This window comes from Aulonocara sp. 'chitande type north' Nkhata Bay, linkage group LG11 (genome assembly GCF_057382095.1).
Source record: "Aulonocara sp. 'chitande type north' Nkhata Bay isolate Kocher_YH1m ecotype deep benthic linkage group LG11, A_spYH_male_GT1.1, whole genome shotgun sequence".
Classification (NCBI taxonomy): domain Eukaryota; kingdom Metazoa; phylum Chordata; class Actinopteri; order Cichliformes; family Cichlidae; genus Aulonocara; species Aulonocara sp. 'chitande type north' Nkhata Bay.
This window is the reverse complement of record NC_141354.1, coordinates 30,721,544-30,744,114: the sequence shown is the minus strand read 5'-3', so window position 1 is coordinate 30,744,114 and position 22,571 is coordinate 30,721,544. Positions and strand designations below refer to the sequence as shown.

At 39.5% G+C, this 22,571-nt stretch overlaps 1 protein-coding gene and 1 long non-coding RNA gene across 3 annotated transcripts; one reads left to right on the top strand and one right to left on the bottom strand.

The window, feature by feature from the left end:
- Nucleotides 1-908: 908 nt before the first annotated feature.
- Nucleotides 909-21,560, bottom strand: LOC147319431 (uncharacterized). The gene is made up of 3 exons (XR_015131458.1): nucleotides 21,367-21,560; nucleotides 18,941-19,047; nucleotides 909-930 (listed from the first exon to the last, which is right to left on the bottom strand). It is a non-coding gene; the product is annotated as an uncharacterized LOC147319431 (long non-coding RNA).
- On the top strand, nucleotides 14,306-16,804 carry sp8b (sp8 transcription factor b). Of its 2 annotated transcripts, none has more exons than XM_086312057.1 (2): nucleotides 14,306-14,418; nucleotides 14,896-16,804. In XM_086312057.1, the coding sequence occupies exons 1-2, from the start codon at nucleotides 14,398-14,400 to the stop codon at nucleotides 16,231-16,233; spliced, it is 1,359 nt and encodes a 452-aa protein (XP_086168183.1). In that variant the 5' UTR covers nucleotides 14,306-14,397; the 3' UTR covers nucleotides 16,234-16,804. The 2 variants fall into 2 exon arrangements, with proteins under 2 accessions (XP_086168183.1, XP_086168184.1); XM_086312058.1 differs by lacking the exon at nucleotides 14,306-14,418 and adding an exon at nucleotides 14,425-14,701.
- Nucleotides 21,561-22,571: the final 1,011 nt, after the last annotated feature.

Sequence of the window (22,571 nt, the reverse complement as noted above, 5' to 3'; positions counted from 1 at the left end):
TTTTTTGTTGTTTTTTGTTTTTTTTAGATGTGTTCACGTGAGAAAGTGTGAATTCTACATGACGAATAAATTGGCGAAAATGAGGCACTTGTGTTTATATGACACGTTATTGGCAGGTCACCCTTTAATTGCATGTGAGCTTACCCCTGCACGATTTCTTCATATTGTTTAAAAAAAAGAAAGAAAGAAAGTACTCAAAATGTATTCAAAGTGACTTTTTTTGTTCCTGATATGTTCAGATCAAGACTCAGAGATAATAGCATTTCACAGACAAAATAAAGCTGCTGTGTTTTAAGGCATGTTTTATCATGTGGTAGTTAATTTTCATATTTTGGTCTATTTTAATTTATCATGTCTTTTCTTCTTTTAGACCAGAAGTAATTAATTACATATTTTAATTTATTTTACTGAACTTTTTCTATTGTCTTCTAGGTTTCTGGAAAAATGACATCATAAGTCTTTTATACGTACATGCGTAAAACATCAGTAAACTCTACCCTATTCAACCACAGTGTCTCATATTAAGGATAAAAAAAATAGGTTTAAAATGGAGGGGAATCAATATGAAAAAAAAAACAAAGTGTGAAGGGAAACACCAAAGAAAATCTTTAACTTGTATACAGTGTTTTTTTTTAAAAAGACATTTGATTGTTTAAACTAATAAGCACTTTTAGGAGGTGCCATCATACTTGCTTTTACTTTTGCACCTGGACTAAAGCTTTATGGTGGGATGTTAAGGAAGGAGGTGGGACTCGAAGCCAAGTGTCCTAATGCTTTTATGGCTCTGACTGTGTGTGTGTGTGTGTGTGTGTGTGTGTGTGTGTGTGTGTGTGTGTGTGTGTGTGTGTGTGTGTGTGTGTGTGTGTGTGTGTGTGTGTGTGTGAGCTCATACTAGACTTACAGACTGAGGGCTCCCATGCTGGCAGTTAACTGAGTAGACAGAGAGGAAGCATAATTAGATTCATCCACTGTTATTGACAGAGCCCCAGTCTGATCAATACACACACTCACCATATTGTTCCAAATACCAATAACTGTGAATATCTGTCTTAACTGCATTAGTTACAGTCAAATAATTAAATGCAACCTTTTAAGAATGGATGTTCCCATATGCCGATGTACATACTGAAAAGAAAAATCTATTTTTTGTTAAAAAAATATATAGGTTTTCAATTTTATAGATAGATAGATAGATAGATAGATAGATAGATAGATAGATAGATAGATAGATAGATAGATAGATAGATAGATAGATAGATAGATAGATAGATAGATAGATAGATAGATAGATAGATAAAAAGGTACATTTTGACTGATTTTTAGTTTTCATAAAATCTTTCTTTGTGGGGGGAAAGAAAATACACAGTAGCATCACCTAATTTCAAGGTGGAAAAAAAGGAAGATGCTACATTCTTGATCTTAATCATGTGTTTGCACTGCTTTATCAGTATGTACATGATATAGTGCTCTTGCATGAATGACTTTAGCCCACTACATCCCGCCCACCAAAAGCTTTTCACTGAGAATATCCCACCCTCGAACACAGAATCCATTATTGACAATACCAAACACTCTCCTACTCCCTGCCATTGACGTTTGACCCCCTCACGATTTTTTTCCCTTTTCAGAATCACTGATAGCTTTTTGTTTGCCATAACTGCCCCACTTATATTTCCACAGACGTAGACCTGCATTGACTGACTGCCTGGATGCAATGCAGATAGCCCAGCAGTGTATAGCACATAATAGCCACCATCTTTTAACCTTTAACAATGCTGTAAAAATCAGCCCAGTGGTGACATCTGAGCAGCTGTCAAGGATGTCAATATATATTTTGTGCGAGTCAAGGCAGAACTTAAGCTAATTGTTGCACATAACAATGAGAGGCACAAGTGATAATTGATAAAAATTAACCGACGGCAAGTATGATTCTCAGCAGCCGTGTTGGAAACGTTGCTATTTATTCTCTGTGATTAGTTGTGCCTATACTAATGACTGAGATGCACACCGCCACATGAACCTGACAAACATCATTTTGTTGAAAGGATATTTTGCTTTCCTGCGTACCTAGCCACTTTTATGTCCAGCTGTCGAGCTACCAACACTTAATAAAAGAAATATGTTATATTATATTGAATAAACTGTTGAGCAATTATGTGCTTATTTGCAATAAAATTAGGGTTGACAGATCACTGAGATGAAACATATTAAAAGTAAGATGAAAAAAGTTAATATTTCAAGAGAAAGAAAATTAGTTATTACAAACAAACTTGGAAGTTTGATGGTTTGCAGCTTTTGACAGGTATTTTTATTTTGCCCGTCCTTTGACCTACAGGGCAAGCTAATGTCTTTCGGGTCACCCTCGAGCCACTCACACACAGACGGGGTCTCCTTCGCACTCGCTTTGAAAAAGCATGTGCACAAACACACACCGGGAGAGAGGGCTATAAGAGCCACAGTTAATGGGATTACCCCAGCAGTCCTGAGCCATCTCTAACCTCACCTCCAGGTCCCACTGTGGCAATCACAGCCATCAGCCTCCTTAACGCATCATAGAGAGTGCTTGTGATACCACGCTGTGGGGACCTCTGCTCTCTAACCTCTTAACACAGCAGCCGCCTCTAACTGGAGTGACCTCGGCCGCTTTATAGAGCTACCCCCAGAAGAGACCTAAATGCAGCATCCACCGGGTCAGAGTATAAGACGCCATTAACCCAAAACCTCAGTGTGTTTAAAAATCTCTCCTCCAGCAATCACAGCAGCATCAACACCTTGTAGGCTGACCTGGTCACACAGCATTCCAGATACTTGATCTTTAATGTTAGGGTCACATCTCTAATGGATCTGTACTGGTGCGTGCGTGATATGTGTAGCTGACAATAAAAAGAAATGCTAATTTTTATGCTGCTTTGATACTGAAAACACGGGAACTGGTACACATTCCTTCCTATCCACACTCCCAACACGATTACTTAGAAATGAAGCGGAAAATGGAAGCGATTTATTAACGAGACATTAGAGGCACTTTTAATAACCTTCCCATCCTGCTCAGCAGGGAGCTGCGGATTACACCACACAGGTTTCGGTGACACCAGAAAGGAAGTCCCCCGCCGGGTGTGTGAAGAGCGCAGAGGGACACAATACCCAGCCTGGGGTTCTCACATCCCGCTCTGGGCCCTCACCCCAGAGGGAAGGACAATGGGTTAAAAAGGCATGAATGTCCTGCCTATCCAGGATATAATGTAGGTGGCTGCCACTGGGTCTGAATGGGCTGACAGAGCAGCGGAGGGAGAGGCACAAAGAGCCCGTAATAAAAGAGATTCCTCGGGTCAGTAAAGCATTGCATTCACTTTGGCCTCCACAGCTCACAGCCTCTCCTCTCACATTCACCTTTAGTCTAAGCTGCAACAGCTAAAGTATATATTTAAAATAGCAATATCTGGGAAGTGTAAGTATTCTTGTATTGTCTGGAAACTAATCAAATTTTTTTGAAATCAATATTTAAGTGTGTTTTAAAACGTTTACAGATTTTATCAACTTTTTGAATGAAGGACAATTTTTTTTAAAAAGTAAATATTTAACGATGACAATTCTTTTTAACTACCACGACGATGAAAGCAGCTGTAGAGTGCAAGTTGCACACGATATACTGAGGAGGAAATTTACCATGTTCATTTGATCTTATGCACTTTCAAAAAAACAAACAAATCCAGTTTAAAAGGAAACGCTTCACTCCCACTAAAAGTAGAGGGAAGGATTAGAGGAATTCCACAGTATCAGGTGACTTATGTTCGTGCAGAAGTGTGAGAAATCAACAGCTTGTTTTTTTTGTGTTTTTTTTGTTTTTTGTTTTTTTGCTTTTTTGTCTGTGTATATCCAATTAGTGTGAGATAAAGCTAAGGTGAACTAAAATACAAACAGTTACAAAGTGAATAGATTTACTTAGTTATTCTCTGTTTTTTATTTTTTATTTTTTTGCAACGAGGGAAGAAAAACATTGACTGCATTGGAGTGAGTAATCACTGAAAAGCATAACCATTGTCCAATTCAGTGGCTGGGACAATCAGATAATGCAAGGAGATGAGGGATGATGCCCACACAGACACATGCCTTTACTGCAACCTTAATCTAATTAAAGTAAATAAACTTATAACTGATCTCTTATGTGACAAAACACTGCTGAGGAAGCTAATTTGTTTCCTTGTTGTGGCTGCAGAAACAGATAATACTGTTTTATTACACAAAGGTCACGGGGGAAATTAACTTCTGGGCCAGCAAATAAAAGAAAGGCCTGGCACTCAGAATAACAAGTACATACAGATTACATTCAATCATGAGAGTCCCAGTTGGATAGGACGCTGACCTTTCTGCTGTCTTGTCAGGAAATAAGATAGGTAAACGTAGGATGGGCCACTTGCATGGGACCATCTTTATGTTGTATTGCGGAAACAATCTAGCGAGGCAGCTACTACACGGCAAACGGTGCAAGTTGTCTGTTGGGAAGAAGTTTAATTTTAACAGCTGAATAGAAATTCATGGCTGTTTTCAGACTCACAGAGCACTAAATTGGATTAAGAGCACAAAGCTGAATTCACAATGAATGAACAAAAAAGTTTCACTTTCTTTGTCTCTTAATAAATTCAGCTGAAGTCCAAAAGTATTATTAGTCACCCTCCATTAAATTCATAACACAATTCAAGGAATTCTTCTTCTAGAGATGATTAACCATGAAGGCACAGTCTAGTGGTCTTTTGATGATTATCTAAATTCTTCTCTGGTGGTATATATTTCAGCTTCTCCAAGGACCAAGCTGGATGTTTCTTTTATTGTATACTTTCATTTCATTTCATCCCCCTCTCGCTGGTGCAGTTAGTCACTGTCTCCCTCTTTCTCCGTGATTGATGTTTACAGGTCATAGCAATACTCTTAACTCATTAGTTAGAAAGGGAAAGATGGGAGCACTTGCTGGAGTGAGATATTGCCAAGGAACAGAGGGAGCTATTTCAATGGGGAGACAGAGAAACTTAGCGTCAGTGTGATAATAGCCCCTGAACTATTGCATGTTTCAATCAATGGAGACAGAAGTAAATAAAAACCAGAGGGGAAGATTCACCGGCATCGATCCCAGCTCAACACAGACTTTGCTGACAATCTATGGTCTGGGCCAGTAATGCTCCCAGTCATCCACAAAATCAATGAAACCCATCCTTTCAATAGCATCCAATTATTAGCACAAAGTAAAGGCAGGCTTCCACAATAAATCAGAAAACTTTATTGAAAAGTGACGCGGACAAGATAAATGCTAATTGGAATGTGACTAATGTGCAATATTAAACTATATGATTAAGATCAGTCAACTTGGGTTATATTTCATAAAATAAGAATAATAAGACTTTAGGATTAACTTCAGGCCTAATTTTGCATTAATACCTTATACTTAAATGTATATTTGCTTCACTTTCCATGTTTTAGCATGTGAGGAAGAAATTTCATAATCAGTGGATGAGACGTTTACCATAAAAAAAAGTTGTTAAAGGCGGAAACTCTGGATACTATGTTCTATACTGTTTATATCTAATAATTTTTCATTAGTTTCAAAGAAGTAGCTCAAACTATGTGTAAAATCTGTAAAGTGTAAACAATTAGCTTTACTTTAAAAAATGTGTAAAAGTTTTATATAATAACTACAAATAATAATATATTTTACTATGTTCCATTACATATATAATAATAATAATACATATTTTTATATTTAAAAATTATAAAGATAAAAAGAGATAGAGGAAACACCCTTCAACCATGTTATGATTGTTGATGCTGCTTAGTTTGTCCACCAAACTTCCCTGTTGGCACAACAACACAACAACCAGCTGATCCGAGCATAGTCGGTAGAGAGTAAACAATTAATCCACGACTTGGTGTGAAAAGAAAACAAGATTATTTTTAAACTGCACTGCCACATAACTACATATAACAAATAGGGAAATCTGTTTATGTTTGCATGTCTGAAAGAAAAAAATATCATCCAATATATCAGATTTTACATCACCAAATATTGGTACTGGTCTTAAAAACCCTATGTCGGTCAGCCTCTAGTACAAAAAATAAACAAAACAAGTATTTAAAATATATATTTGAATCTTGCCTCATAAATTATATGAACAGAATTTCATTTGTCGGACTAAAGTCATTGAAAAGTAGTTTCTTACAATTTAAAGATAAGACAAAGAGTTATCCAGAAATGTCTGCAGACATATATAGAAGATTTTTAGACAGATTCAACTATTAAAAATCTTTACCCACAAAATTCTTCCTATTCATTTTATTGCCAGTCTGTCCTCTGAGGTATTTTCGGATTACACTAACTCGAACAACCATGTTTTTCAAACAATCATTTCACATTCCTTGGATAGATAGAGCCAAAATGAAAGCAAAACTGTCTGCGTGTCGGTGTTTGGTAAGTATTACATTACCTTTTAGGTATTTGTGTAAGGCGTAAACATCTATGTTACCAAATATAACACTAAGACAACAATTTATTGGTGACCTCGTCATTTCAGCTTGACCAGCTGAGTGTGAACCTCTCAGGACACTCCACGCTTTTCAACGTACTGAGTGTGTTTTACATTAAGTCTACAACATTCCCCTCCGCTGCCCCACTCCCCCACCTCGAGTAATAACGATTAATTTCCCATCATAGTTTGTGTTAATTAAAAAATCTACAGGTTTAATTGCCGTTAAATGTAACGATGTTAGATCTCATGTTCATGTGTTCATCTCCACCCATCACCAGCTCGCTACGCAGACTTGCTGGGTTTAATCAGATAGAGAAGGAAGACACGTCTCTAATTATCTGCTCCGCTTCATCATTTAATCTTAACTGAAACAGCTCTTCGCATGTGCTGCAGCCTCAACTTCTAATATGTCTTTGCTGATGAGAAGACACAGCCATAAACTGTTCTACCAACCAAATAATTTGTTTATATATAATTTTATCATCTTTTTATTCAAAACTCATTATTGTATATTTTTCAGAACCTGACAGGATATCATGGAGAGACTTTTAGATTTTTTTCACCATCACCAGATGCCTCTTGTGTCAAGAACGTGGGCTTCTTTCAATGCATCACTGGTTGAAGTACTAGTACGCTTGCTTGCAGTATGAAGAGGAAGAAAATCTGATTAAACAATTAGTGTCAATTAGCCCCGACCAAATCATTCCACAAACAATTGGTCTCTAGTGCCCGGCTTAATTACAGGAGACTTTCAGCTCCTTATCAGGAGCCATGTTGCCTGTGATTCATGTCGGACTCACGCCTGTCCCTCAAGCACCATCAATTATCCACCAGTAAACAAAACACCAGGCAAAAAAAAAAAAAAAACACACACACAGCTCCAGGTCCCAGGCCTGATTAGCATACCTCTATGTATGCACGTCAGCTGTTGAGCAATGAGAAGTGACCAAAGCAGGGATGTGATCAGATGAAAAGCACGGTAAAGGATGAAGAAGAGATGATGATCAGGAAAAATAGAGACTTATGATCTGGATCTGGATCAAAATCATAACATTTTTTGAAGCCACGCTGGAGGCAGATTCATATAATTTCCCTAACAAGCTGACGCCCTCACAAATACGTAATTAATTTGATTATCTGGACTCTGATGAACTCTGCAGAGATGTTCTGTTCACTTTAGAGTTAACAAAGTGTGCGCTAGCACAAACATCTAAAAAAAACCAAAAAACGTGAGGTCAGTGCCCTCGATATCAAGACACAAACACTCACACGTACACACCAAACATCCTCGGTGCGGAAAATGTGTGAAGGGGAGCGACAGCAGGCCTGATGACATGTTAAATTACCCTGGTGATGTATAGCTTAATGAACCCCTTGTGTTGATCACGCTCCACATTAATCAACAGCCATGAACAGATTCCCTTATTTTCTCAATGCTGCCTTGATAAACTGCAATTTCATTTAACCTTGGACAGCAACTTTAATAGCTTCCACAGGACAACTGTCAATACTTCCCTGGGTATACAGTGATTAAATTGCAAGGCGAGAAGTGTGTCCCAGCTTCCTCCTCATGCTCATCGTGCATCTCCCTCTCCTCACGCTCCTTCCCCGACCGACCCCCTTTGCTTCAAATCACAATTTATACTTTCACACTTGCGGCCTGTGGTAAAAATCAAAGGATCAAAACTGACAGCTCATTGCAGTTTGTTGTGGTTGAACTTTTCGTATGAATGATTTTAACATGTACATTAAAAATTATGAATGTACTAAAATGAATATATCTTCCAAGTGTTACTTACTGATTTCGCTTCATGTCAATCCATAGACATAGTGGCTACTTTTACATGTTATATAAATACTAAATCACAAATAGTTAACTTAAAAGTTTAAATTGAGCTCCAGTGCAAATGTTGCTCATTTATCTGACTTTTCTGAACTTTTCTGCTGTCCAGCTCACAGGATGGGATAAAACAAGGTGGTGACAGGCAAGTGACCTGAGCCCCGTCACAATGATTTTCTGTGATATCCTCCACCCTTGTCAATTTAGCATAAATTATCAGCCATGAAAGGGCTTCTGGCTGATTAAAACCAATTGTCTGGGTAGGGAAGGACAAGGCAACCTCTTTATTATATGATAAACTAAGTTAATGGAAGAAGACAATCTGCCCTCTGGGAAATCGGGCTGACTCTTAATTAAAGCATTGTGTTTTTCCTGCTGTGTAGGAACACCTGTCTGTTATTCCAAACACTTAATGGAAACTTTAAAAATAAAGAGATACTTAGTTCTTCTTTCTGCGCCAATATCTGACAAGACAGGGACAGAAGAAAAAGGGTCGGGTATTTCTGCAGCAACGCGCCAATCAGACGATACTCGCTCGCTAACAAATAACAAAACTGTGTGTTTTAAGAGGCTTGTTTATCAAAAACAAATGTCTGACACTTCATAATTACACTCGATGCCCAAACAAATTATCACTTTTGAAGAACATGTCTCATTATCACATGCACAAATGAGAAGACTCCAATTTGTGTGTTACACGCTAAGCACTACAGGCTCAGTGCTGTTATTCAGTTCCGTGTGCGCTCAGCGAACAATACAAGTTTGCTTTACTCTTGTGCTCCTCGGATGACATAACAGAAAAGCAAACATTTCTCTGTCCAGCGCCTCTCGTTGGCTTCCTCCACCCACACTTGAGAGGTGACAGGCGTACACCCGGACTTCCATTATTATCCAACACGGCAAGAATGCCTCCAGGAGGATAATTACTGAAACTTGAAGAGCCAGGGCTAATCCTAAGTACTTCACTTTGTATGACTGCCTCGCCCGCCTGTCTCTCAGACTGCCGCTCACTCTGACAAAGTGCAATGTTGGGCTCAGTGAAAGTCAATAAGAAGACCTCATGGCCCACATATGCAGCAGCAGTCAAGCCAAATGGTGGCAAAATACACTGTTATCACTGTTTATCATAAACAGCGTTTGTGTGAAACTGTAATCTATCACCTCAGGCAAGCAAACAAGTGGTCTGGGACATACTGATCATAACATCTAATAAGGCTATGCAACAAATTCCCAAATAAACTCATTTCATTTTGATCATAAATAGGCAGTCTTTGGGTGGCTGAAGAAGGACCCAAAGACTAACCCTAACCCCTAACCCTAGTGGAAGGAGGGCAGCACTGACACCCACTATATAACCTGAACTATAAAACCTCACTCAGAGCATTTCACTGCTTCTGCTGCTGTCAGCCAACACTTTGACTGACAGGTGCTCAGACAGATCATTAGCACCCTTTCCTGACATAGCTGCGTGACAAGACCCATCATACGACACCCACTGTAATTGTGAGGATATTCGTTATTTAACATACAATTATCTTAATATAGGGAGACAAATTATTCCCATCCAAATTACCATTTACATGGTTTCCATGTAAACCATCAACATGGCAACTGTGAACAAAGAAGCCACTGCCAGGGGTTGTCAGATATAAAAAGCAACTTTATATTAAAGCTTTTAAACAGCTCGGAGAGCGCGGCAGACTGATTCATGATTTTAATTCATTTGAATAGGATAAATATATAAAGTCTGACCCGCTAGAAGTGATGAACGGCTCCTCGTTTGAATTTTTTCTTTCAGCCAGACCGAACTTGAAAGGCAGCAGAAAGTTTTTGGTGGCTTTGTCCATTCATCCCAAGAGGAACCAGAGGCTGCCGTCCTGCCAGACAAAGCCAGGAACAGCTGGCTGATCGATACCCGACAAAGGCTCAGAGGTTAGAGCAGTCAAAAGATTGTTAACTAGCCATTTTATTTGCCAGACATTTATATCATTGTTTATGGTTCAGCGCACCCCTTCAGTATGGGCCATGATGCACACCTGTGCTTGGAACTGTCTCAGGGTCTCTTCAGCCACTTTTCATGACCTAGTGGGCACAGGAAAAAACAAGATAGATAGATAGATAGATAGATAGATAGATAGATAGATAGATAGATAGATAGATAGATAGATAGATAGATAGATAGATAGATAGATAGATAGATAGATAGATAGATAGATAGATAGATAGATAGATAGATAGATAGATAGATAGATAGATAGATAGATAGATAGATAGATAGATAGATGTTCTGTATAAATGTAGATAAATGTGTTTGTGAAGCTGAGAGCATGCACCGATGGCAATGCATTGTCTGGGATTGGACTGTTAGTGCGCATTCCTGCAAATGCATGTATATATTTGTGTGAATAACAGTGTTGGTGCAGCATGCACTCCAGCCGGTAACACATGGCTTTGCTGCCACCACTCTGGCTCGTGTTGTGAGTGCCCCTGCAGGCTGGCAGAGAGGGGAGACCCTCTCTGTGGCTCACCCAGGCGGAGAGGGGCTTCCTGCACATCTTTTGTCACACCATTTGGGCTCTTGTGTCTGTGGCTGCCCTGCTCCTCCGGACCCACTTGGCAGCCACTGTGCAGACGGACATCTGCTCTTTCTAACCTCCCGGTGAATAGAGAAAACAACCAACAGACCCTGCTGTCTTACTCTATGCTCTATGCTCTCTGCACCTTTGCTAAGCAATCCATTTACACAGTACGCTCTATCTATCTTTTAAAATATATACATATATTGTATATATTTTTATTTTTGTTTTCCTGATTAATTAATCTATTTTTAATAATAATAATAATAATAACCACAGTAATAAGACTATACGCTGTCTTAGCCACACTGCTCTCCTAATTGCTGGTGAGCCACAAGTGATTATGCTTTTCTCAAAAAAAAAATCCTTAATACCACTGCGGTCAGATTATTGAGCTGCTTTGTAAACCTTCACATTAAAGTACACTTCTGCATCTATGGCCTGACTCCCTTTTCCCGGTTCTCTAAGCAGAGCGATTCTGGAGCACGCAATATTGAACACACTTTGTTCATGCTCAGCGGCCCAGAATAACTCGGTCATTATGGTGGCGAAAGGGACAGGTTTTGAGTTTGATTTCATGATGGTAATATAGCCCATGTGTGTCGAAGAAGAAAGCCTTCAATGGGGACATCTGTTCAATGCGGCTTACTGTTACAGCCGTGCGATAGGAACAACCTGTGCGCACCATATGAACCGGGACCGACCCTCTCACTCTTACTGAACGCAACAGGCAACAAAAGATTTTTTCCCTTCTTTTTTTGGAGAAGAAGTGACCTAAGAATACATTAGATCGTTTGGGTTTAATATCTCTCCAGCCTCTGTGGCCTCAGGAACTAGATGCTTTAGTCGGGGAGTTATCACACTGACCTCTGACATCTGTCTTGCTGGTATGATCACTGGGTAATTTGTCACCAGAGGCCAACACGTCCCCTGTCCATAATTTGCAGTGCAAATGCGCAAAAATTGCCCAGTATAATACATGAGCATTATTTTGAGAATAAGAAAGGAGGAAACCGATCATCTCACTCACGAGGTTCAACTGTTTTACAAATATAAACGTGAATTACACGTACATATAATATGCGTTCGGGTACATGAGAGGTAAACGCGTAGGGGCAGTGGTTGTTTTTTTTCCCTCTCAAAGTTATTCCTAATTGAATTGCCAGTGAAACATTTATTTGGCAAGGTCCACAATCTCACCGGCAGCGGTGGATGTTGTGTTTTCTCTGCTGAGAGCGAAACGTGGAGGGTCAATCAATGCACTGCAGAGCGGAGAAGCACGGTATGTAGGTTTTATTTCTCCTCGTCACATTTTATTCGCCTCGACCACGATCACACAATATTCGGATGATTTTTTTTCTCTAAAGCTGGTGTGATTGGTTAGGTTGAGGGAGATAAAAAAAAAAAAAATAGTAATAATAATGAATGACCAAACCCCCCTGATACGGCTAATGTGTTACCTCCAACGTCCAATTAGTTAAGATGTCTGCATTTGATATTTTTTAATCGCTACTTTCATATAAATTAACGATTATAATAAATATTTTTACGTGTTATTTATCGCCACACATGTCGCCAGGAATATTAATTAACGATTTTCGCCTTCAATGTGAGAAAAAGCATTAACACAACTTAAACCTGGGATAGATGTTACGCGTAATAAGTTACAGAAATATGGCCGAATTACCTCTAAATGTTGGCAAAGCTTGGCAACTAAATAACACTCTGTGGGATTATTAAGTAAGACGCAACATATGTACATTTTGCTGATGGGTTATACGAGGTGAAGCAACATTATGAATAATTGTAACAATTTTAAATCCTTCTTTAAAAAAAGAAGAAGAAAAAACACCTAAAAGTAAATCCAAAAAAAAGAAAAGGCTGTTGTCCAATCCTAGAAACACAAGAATTAATCAGGGAGTCCATCTATCACACTGTGTAATAAAGGAAGCGACATGGGTTAGGCAGATGATTTGATGAATAATCCCTGGTCGTTTTAATTAACTTTTCCCTGTCCTGTAATGACCAAGCTGGTCAACAGACCCGGTCAATAAGCATGTTAATATCAAACAAATAAAACTGAGGATGATTAAAAACCTCCTGCGTTATTAAATTTGAAATTCAAATGAAATTTATGCTTCCCGTGCACACTGCATGCTAATAGCTCCAACAGAGAGTCCAGGGTTCAACACACATTTTCCCTACAGGTTCTTATTATGTAACATGAGCTTCCTGTATAGATTTTTACAAAATGTCAGCGGGTAAAGTAATGAACCTATTCAGTGCAACCTGCGTTATACGCACGGAGCGCCATCGCTTACTTTAATAAATAATTTAAATTAACTACAATACAGAAATTCTCAGTATCTCCTCAAATAAATCTACAATTCTGTTTTAGTTGTTAACAGAAAGGCAGCAGACTTTCTGAAGTCAGGATCCCCACAGGTCTTTATTTTAAACTAACACAGCCATGATAAAATGAACCATCCCTCCCGTGAACGATGTGCAGTTTTAATCAAAACTGTCAAGATAATTGAACACAATTACAGTAAATGCGAAAGTTGGAGACGATCTAATAGAGGTCCGAGGCCAGAACAATGCACCCTTTATATCTTCTGTAATAGTTTGTGTATATTAACTCTTAAGAAGTTAAAACATGTTGAATCCCGCGGGGGCTAAATTGCACTAGAGTGCACGGTAATTGTCTGATATGAGAAAGATAGAGAAAACTGTGGAGAGGTCCTTGTAAAACAAGCACTTAAAGCTGCAGTGAAATCTGTAAAACACAGACCGAGGACAGAACGAAGTTGGTCAACTTTTACGCACAAGTACATTTGCGGGAAAAGAAAAAGCAGAAAACTTTTTTTTAAGCTTGCGCTTCAGAACGCGAAAGGCTTCTGAAAAATGGAAAAGAAAGAGGAGTTTGAACGCACTTGGTCTACTACATCGCGGTGTTTGTTGCCTCTTGGTGGAGGCGGCGGAGGCGATGGCGAATAATTTGCCAAGCTTTTTATTTACTACGCAGCATCCCACATCGCCAGACACGGGTCATCATTCCTCCTTCTTTAAATTTATGGAATGTGATGTTCTGTAAAAATTTCAGTAAGTGGCCCCCTAATACCTCCTTCCCAATTCACTCTCATTTAACTTTACCTTCCTTCCGCTGTCTTTTATTATGGAGGGGGCGGTGGGGTGGATGAGGGAGGGGAGGTGGGAGGGTGGCGGTGGGGGAGTGGAGAGCTGTCTGAGGCGCTCTATTGATGACCTCACGGTAGTATGTGGCAGTGCGACGGGACGAAGCCGCTGATTGGTCGCCCGTGTCACAGCGGCACTTCAAAGCCGGAGAGGAGCCTACAATTGTGGAAGAATGGGCGGAACACATCATTGTATTGCACACCTCTAAAAAAACAGTGCTCTGATTCATAAATATAAAAAGATCCTCTGAGGAGGGCTGTGTTTTTGTGTGATGGCAACTTCACTTCTAGGGGTGAGTCTAAAGGACTTTCTTACTGGTTTAATTAGTTCTTGTCATTGTCCTGCGGAGGGGGATTAAACTTACATCGGTCGCAAAGTAGCAGCAAAGCCAGTGCGTTGGTTATATTTCCAGCAAGCGGTTTGTATGATAAAGACGAGGCTCTGTAAACTGCATATAGGCTGAGTTTGGCTGTCATCGGCGCTCAAAACACGCATGTTTTCCCTGCTGTCCCGTTTGGCATGCATTTGTAAGCGCCGTCTGACGCATTTCACTTGTCTACTTTCTGTTCATCCAGGTAGGAAATCAAGATAATCTTCTCTGTTGATTACCAAAACTTAAACAAAAATACAGCTTATTAGTCGTCTGCTGAAAAACAGGGAAACTGTTTCTACTTGAACGCTATTTCCCGATCCGAAAAGAATGCATTAAAATGCCTGTAATTAATCTGTGGAACTTGTAAGTCGCTTACATATTTTCTTGTCCTTTCAGGAGGAGCCGAGGTTAGGATCGACTCCTTTAGCCATGTTAGCTGCAACATGTAACAAAATAGGGAGTCCGAGCCCTTCACCGTCGACAATTTCGGATAACTCCTTGTCATTTGGAAAAGGTTTCCACCCGTGGAAAAGAGCCGCTGCGAGTAGCTGCAGTCTCGGATCCGGCCTGCCCGGTTTCGGGGTATCGCGTAATGGATCTGGCATCTCGGACTCTTTTGGCACCAACAGCTCCACCGGATCCAGTGCCTTTTCCCTCACGTCCGGTACCTCGTCTAGTTCACACTTTGGAAACGATTATTCGGTTTTCCAAGCGTCCGTGTCGAGCAGCTCTCAAGAGTCCAGCCACCAGCCGGTCTTCATCTCAAAAGTGCACACCTCAGTGGACAGTTTGCAGGGCATCTATCCGAGGATGAGCGTTGCGCATCCTTACGAGTCCTGGTTCAAATCGTCTCATCCCGGGATCCCCACGGGAGACGTTGGTACCACCGGAGCCTCTGCATGGTGGGATGTGGGAGCGGGATGGATTGACGTTCAGAACCCTAACGGAGCAGCAATACAGACGTCCTTACATTCCGGTGGACTCCAGACCTCCTTGCACTCTCCCCTGGGCGGATATAACTCTGATTACTCGAGTTTAAGTCACTCTGCTTTCAGTACAAGTCCATCTCCACACCTGTTGACAACCGGCCAACACCTGATGGACGGTTTCAAGCCGGTGTTATCCTCTTATCCCGACACAAGCCCCTCTCCTTTAACCGGGGCAGGAGGGACTATGCTCTCCGGGGGTCCACCTGCGTCTTTAGCGGGGTCTCCGAGGTCATCTGCCCGGCGGTACTCGGGAAGAGCCACCTGCGACTGTCCAAACTGCCAGGAGGCGGAGAGACTGGGACCGGCGGGCGCCAGCCTCCGGAGGAAAGGTCTCCACAGCTGTCACATTCCAGGCTGTGGGAAGGTTTACGGGAAAACCTCGCACCTAAAGGCGCATTTGAGGTGGCACACAGGCGAGAGGCCGTTTGTGTGCAACTGGCTCTTTTGCGGAAAAAGGTTCACTCGCTCCGACGAGCTCCAGCGACATTTACGCACACACACAGGGGAGAAGCGATTCGCTTGTCCGGTGTGCAACAAGAGATTTATGCGTAGCGATCACCTGAGTAAACACGTAAAAACTCACAGCGCCGGGGGATCTGCCGGCTCTGGCTCCGGGGGCAGCGGAGGGAAGAGGGGGAGTGATACCGACAGCGAGCACAGTGCACCGGGAAGCCCTCCGTGCCATTCCCCAGACCTGTTGCACCCACCTGAGTCTGCCCAGGGAGTAGGCATGAACGGGCTCTAAAAAAAAAAACTCCCCCAGTGAAGTGAAAACTGTAAAACAGCAAAGTGTCGTGATGGAATTGTCCGAGAGGACATGAAAGTGGACATACTTTGGTGCATCATCATTGTCATTTAATGAGAAAATCGGCCTCTATGTTTCTTTGACTCTTTCCAAGTGCTTAAGACGTCCAATTGAATAATTTCATAGCCGTGCCATCAGAAACTTCTCATCTGCGGTGTGAAAGTGTAGTCAAGTCCTTGTGTGACACACTGTGGGAGGGCACGATCAAAACTTTTTATGTTTCTTACTGTTTTTCTTTTGCAGCCCGATCCTGAATACGCCTGATGTTTTATTTGTCCGGTATAAGACGCGAAAGACAGAAAACACTGCTGTCAAAATTGTAGGGCCTGAAAAAGTTGAGCAACTGCTATCATGCATATTGTTGAAAACCAAACACTGGCACTTTATTATCGAGCAGGGGAAACTGTTGCTGTCAATGTGGATGGACTGCTCGATAGGAACAAATACCTGTAGAGTATGGCGGTGAGACACGGGAGTGATGATCCCATTAAATAAAGTGATAAAGGAAGAGCAGGTTTATATATATATATATATATATATATATATATATATATATATATATATATATATATATATATATATATATATATATCACTGCTATTCTCTTCGCAGCCTACACTATGCGCCAACTTTATCACTAGGCCTGTTGAGGTTACTTAGACTTCGCTGCAAAATGTGTTGTATATAATTACAAATGTAGGTTAGAATAATTACAGCCCAGTGTAAAGGTGAGCAATGTATTTGTCCAGGAGACGATTTTGTATAGGTATTTCTAGCTGTATATGGACTCTAGTAAATATTTGAAAATATACGGAAATGTACTTGGATTTTCTTTGATATGATATAAAATGTATTGTGGGGAGTTATATTTAACCACGACTTTTTCTTGTATTTAGGGATCTATCATTAGGCGCACTTCGAATTTATTTGTAAAGTTTTGAAATCATTTACTGTTTACCCACTCGTTTAATTTAAGTAAGCATGTTGTAAAGTGATTTTAATTTTACAATGATATTTTTTTCTTTCTCTCTCTCTCTCTCTCTCCTTCTCTCTCTTACTCCGAGAATGGCTTTTTATGTGAGCCACTCAATAAAGTCAGTATGAAATCAGAAGCACCTGATCGACTCAGTTTGTCGGATTGCTGAGTCATTAAAAAAAATGTAAACGCCTAAAAGAAACTCATAAATTACACTTTGCCTTCATGTTACATTACAAGTCCGTGTGTTTGCTATTAATGTGAAAAACTGTTGAGTTTCGTGATCTCCGTAACGGCCTCCAGCAACACCAGGCCCTTGCTCGCAGCTTAATTTAAATTTCAATAATAAAATGTAACAATTATTTAGAAACGGGGAGAAAATTCAGTGTTATTTAAAAATAAATCTATTTAGCTTGAAATAAGTCATTATCGTTTAAAAAAATCTGTTAAGCAGAAAAATTCAGCCTCTTAACTTTTCTGAGGACGCGGCTTTACCATTAAACCACGGTTTATGATGAGTTAATTTGCGTATAGTAAATACTCGCAGCAACACACTGTAATTAGCATTTTTATTTTGTATTTATCACTAGGCTACTATTCTTCTTTGTTTCATTCTTTATTTCCATCCAAATCTCCAGTATATTTTCATCCTCAGGTTTTTCCTTCTCACTGGTCATTCTTAAAACACTCGTTTTTCTTCCGTTTTTGTAAATGTTACTAATAAATGCACAGCAGGTTGAGTGCCTACGTTATTTATTTTTGTGTGTAAACATTTAGATCGTCTAATGAGGACAGCGCGCGTTCTTCTGCGGAAAGTTTTGTTTCCCTTCAGGCTGGACTTAATTTGACCTCATTTCAAGTCAGAAAATTACTTAAAATCAAGATTCGAAGCAAAAGCACAAGAAATCTGTGGACTTTTCCATTCAGATGTGCTCATTTACTTTACTTGCCTAACACAGAGACTTTTATTTCATTTAGTTGAACATCGTATTTCATGTCATTACAGCTGAAAATAGAGACCGTCTGTCTTTCTTTTTCTTTTTTCTCTTTCTGGTTTCTGGGTTTAAGGCGTCAAATTTTAAGAGCCGATTGTAACATACAGAGTGCGCACTGACGTAACATTTCCCATCTTCTAAACTGTTTTACAAAAAATAAAAAGTGATGCGTAGGGAAACTAATATAATAAAAACTGAATTATTCTGAGTTTTTTTTCCCTTCGGATCTCTGAGAAACAGCTTAATCTCTAAACTTCAGAAAGGAGGCTTTGAATTTAAAGCTCTGTAGCGCCATCCAGCGCTATTCTGCTCAACCGACAGTATTTAAAGACCAGCCCTGGATCATCCTGATCAGATTTAAAGCTCGGATTTCTTTTCACTTCGTAGAAAGCATATTGCGATGCCTTAAGCAATTCTGATATATAATCATATCTGATATTAAAGCATGGTTACATTTATAATTGTTGATGCCAGACCTGATTAAAAGTTTAGCCTCTGATTTCAGCTAATCGTCTAATAATGGATTATGCGCTTTTGTAAGTTTACCCACCTCGTCCTCGTGAAGTGTTACTGAATCTTCAGACAAAGTTTTGACTCGGACAGTTGTAAGACTCCTAAACATACTTTGTACTTGTAAACAAGGTTAAAGTGATCATTAAAAAAATAAAGTCCTTACACTCACAGCTGCTCCGTTTAGCAGTACACGAGGAAAGCTCATCAGAGTGACTGGATATTTTCTGGGTACATCAAGCTCACAGTCTCCAGGTGTTTTGCTGACATGATCTGAAAAAGACTCACAATAGCAAACAGACTCAGTTTCATCTGCTTTTCAATATTATTTTTAAATACTTCCACACTCATTTGCACATTTTCATACAAATAAAGTTGCTCTACTGTGGTCCAAGGATGAAAGAAAAATGAAACAGAGGAGTGCACAAATGATATATCCTGCTTTTACTGAGTTCATGAATCCCCAAAGTGCTTTGGCATGTGGGATTTGAATATAGAGATATTACAGCACTTACACAGCTTTAACCAAAGATTTTGTAGCTGATTTATATGTAGCTGGTCTGCTTAATAAATGTTTAGGCAGTCAAATTTAAGCATAAAATGTAGAACATTTTTTGTTTGTTTTTTAAATTCTGGCTCATTTAGGGTGAAAAGACTTCATGATTCAAATAAAGTAAACCTAAAACTGAGTTTTAAAAAAATAATATCATAATAATAACTAATTTTTAATTAGTTCAGCATTGTATTTGTGGCTTACCATATTACTGCAAGTTAAGTTTATAAAGTGATGCATCTTCATTTTTTTTTTTATTAAAATCGTTTTAAACATTTCAGTCAGAACACAACAGGCTTGTAGTTTTAAAAGCCGCCTCCAAAATAATCTAACCAGCCAAAAAGTGATCAGTTACAGTTTTTCTCAGTCGCTTTGGTGCATTTCTCACAACAGAATTGAACTCTCCACCACTACTAAGGCACTTCTCAAAACAATTAGTGCAAACTGCAAAACATGGTGGATAACTTGCAAAAGTGAGTCACTCCATCAAAAAGAAAAGTCAGGTGTCCAAAATAAGTTGTCAATGCATCAACAACAAATCCCTTGAGCAAAACAGACAATACATTCATCAAAAGCAAGTACTGATACCAAACAAAGTGTCAGGGCTGTCACAATTACAAGTCATTAGACCAGCACCTTTGGTCACAAAATCACATGGTCTGAACATGTTCCCATTGTGACGGATGTCTTTGTAGGTGCTTCCCAATGACATGTCAAGTCCGGACCGCATGCATGGCATGTTGAAAACCATAAATTGTAAAGGACAATCAAGACACTCCATATGCACTCTTGATAATATTTAATTGAAACTGTTCACAGCATTGTGCAAACTGGGGAAATACAGTAAATCAAACATTTTACAGCAAACATAAACTCACTTAGACAGTAAACCTCACTCCAGTGGTTATGAAACAAAAAAACAAAACTGAAAAACAGACACTGCTGCATATCAATCATTGATATCTAGACGCTCCCGTCTGTCTGCCCACATATTTGCATCAACATCACAGCGAATGTCAGCTCTATCGATGCATCGGGGAAAGTATCTTCTGGAGTGTCGAATCCACCCTCTGCAGGACTCTGCTGTGATGTCATCACAAGCTGCATCCATAGCTGCTAGCAGGGTCATTTGGGTATGTGGATGCCTGTCATATACCTTCCACCTCCAGGAAGAGAAAAACTCCTCAATTGGATTTAGGAATGGAGTGTAAGGAGGAAGAAACTCCATAAGTATCCTGTCGTGTGCTGCAAACCACTGCCCGACTACAGCAGAGTGATGGAAGCTAACATTATCCCAAACCACTACATACATTGTCCGATTGTCACCAGGATCATCCCTTTCATTTTGTGGGATTAGGTCCCTATAAAGAGCGTCCAGAAAAGCCAACCGGTGTTGTGTATTGTATGCACCAATACGAGGAATATGGGTGTGAACACCATTTTCTGAGATTGCTGCACACATTGTAATATTTCCTCCTCGTTGGCCTGGGACATCAATGGTGGCTATTTCTCCAATGTGATTTCGTTCACGCCTTTTGCAAGATTGAATCCCGCTTCGTCAAGATATACAAACGTGTGCAGGGGTTTCATGGAAACTCCTTAAAAATAGGGTTTTCAAAATGGGTGTACAAAGTGTTTGACAAGATGTTCAACAATTTTGAGTGCACTGACACAAGCAATGAAATGAAGACTATTAGTTGTGAGGACAATGACTATTCAGCCGGTACAAGTATAAATAATTGTGATATTCATGATAAAAGAAAGGAGATAGTGATGAATAGCAAGTCAAAAGTGACCATTCTTTAGATATTTGTACTTACTCAACTGCTTCATGTCCAAAGGCATTTGCCTTTGGACGCAATGAACATGAAACCGCCACAAGGTTGTGCCAAAACGACTACATGTTGTGGAGGTTGAACTAACTGTTGTGCAAAGTTTAATTCTGTTGTGAGAAATGCACCAAAGCAACTGAGAAAAACTGTAATATGAGAGACTCATCTCAGCCAAACGTTTCAGTGCACCACTCCGTGTTGTCATACCATTAGCACCTTACTAGACTGTTGTTGCATCGCGTGGTCCTCAGAGGAACGTCCCACCGCTGGCCTCATTTGAATTAAGCTGGCCACAGGAAGTGCACGCATGCCAGGATGAAGAGGATGGGCCTGCCAACTGTGGATGAAGGCCACAATAACAGCTATGGTCAGAGCACACAGTGTGTTGGCAGCCAAGTTTATCGTTGATCCGGTTACCTAGAAAACAGGAAAGAAATAATATTATGCCAATGATGCTAAAAATTAGCATCGATTTATGATTTTAGGGTTGTTTAATGAATCTAAAGCCAAATCTTTTGGAGGATAGATAGATAGATAGATAGATAGATAGATAGATAGATAGATAGATAGATAGATAGATAGATAGATAGATAGATAGATAGATAGATAGATAGATAGATAGATAGATAGATAGATAGATAGATAGATAGATAGATAGATAGATAGATAGATAGATAGATAGATAGATAGATAGATAGATAGATAGATAGAGAAATGAGTGAATGAGAAATAATATTTTATCTGTAAGGTAAATTTCTGTTTTCCAGAAACAGACAAAAGTATGTACAACTTTAGAGAAATAGGAATGATCACCTATAGTACAGACAAGGTTCTTGATTTGACGTTTTTCATTTCTACTTAATGAACATTTGAGCCATAAGTGAGATCTGAGCCACAACCCTCCATTTTTTCTTGTAATCAAATGGCGAAACTTCCATAAAAAAACTTAACCAAAGCTTCGTCTTTACTGTCATTGGACAGCAATTACTGGCTTTTAAAAAGAAAATGCCAGATTGGAAGTCATGTACCTTTTCAAATCTGTTACTCCCTGTATTTCAATACTTCATGCTTGAAAATAATTTAATTAGCTTTATTTTTCTCTTACAACCACTATTTACCTAAACCTTGAAAATCACAGATTTGTGTTTCATATAATCTCATCAGAGCAGTTTTGGATCATTAAAAACATCAACATAAAAACAACTTTACCCAACTTCATTGTTTGAAACAACACACGCTGGCTCACCAGTTGTACGGTAGAGAAATGGCTCCATCAAGTGGCACGATATTGTAAACATTAGACATCCACTTTAATTCGGATTTCTAAACTCAAGTATCTTAAATTAACAATCAAGCTAAATAAAGCTTGTATTCCAAATGAAAAGACTCTTGAGAAACTATAGATTGTAAAA

Excerpts from the sequence above, each read along its gene's own strand:
- sp8b (XM_086312057.1), top strand. The coding sequence starts at position 14,398 with ATGGCAACTTCACTTCTAGGG. Across the intron at positions 14,419-14,895 it reads TGGCAACTTCACTTCTAGGG|GAGGAGCCGAGGTTAGGATC; the intron begins GTGAGTCTAAAG and ends TTGTCCTTTCAG.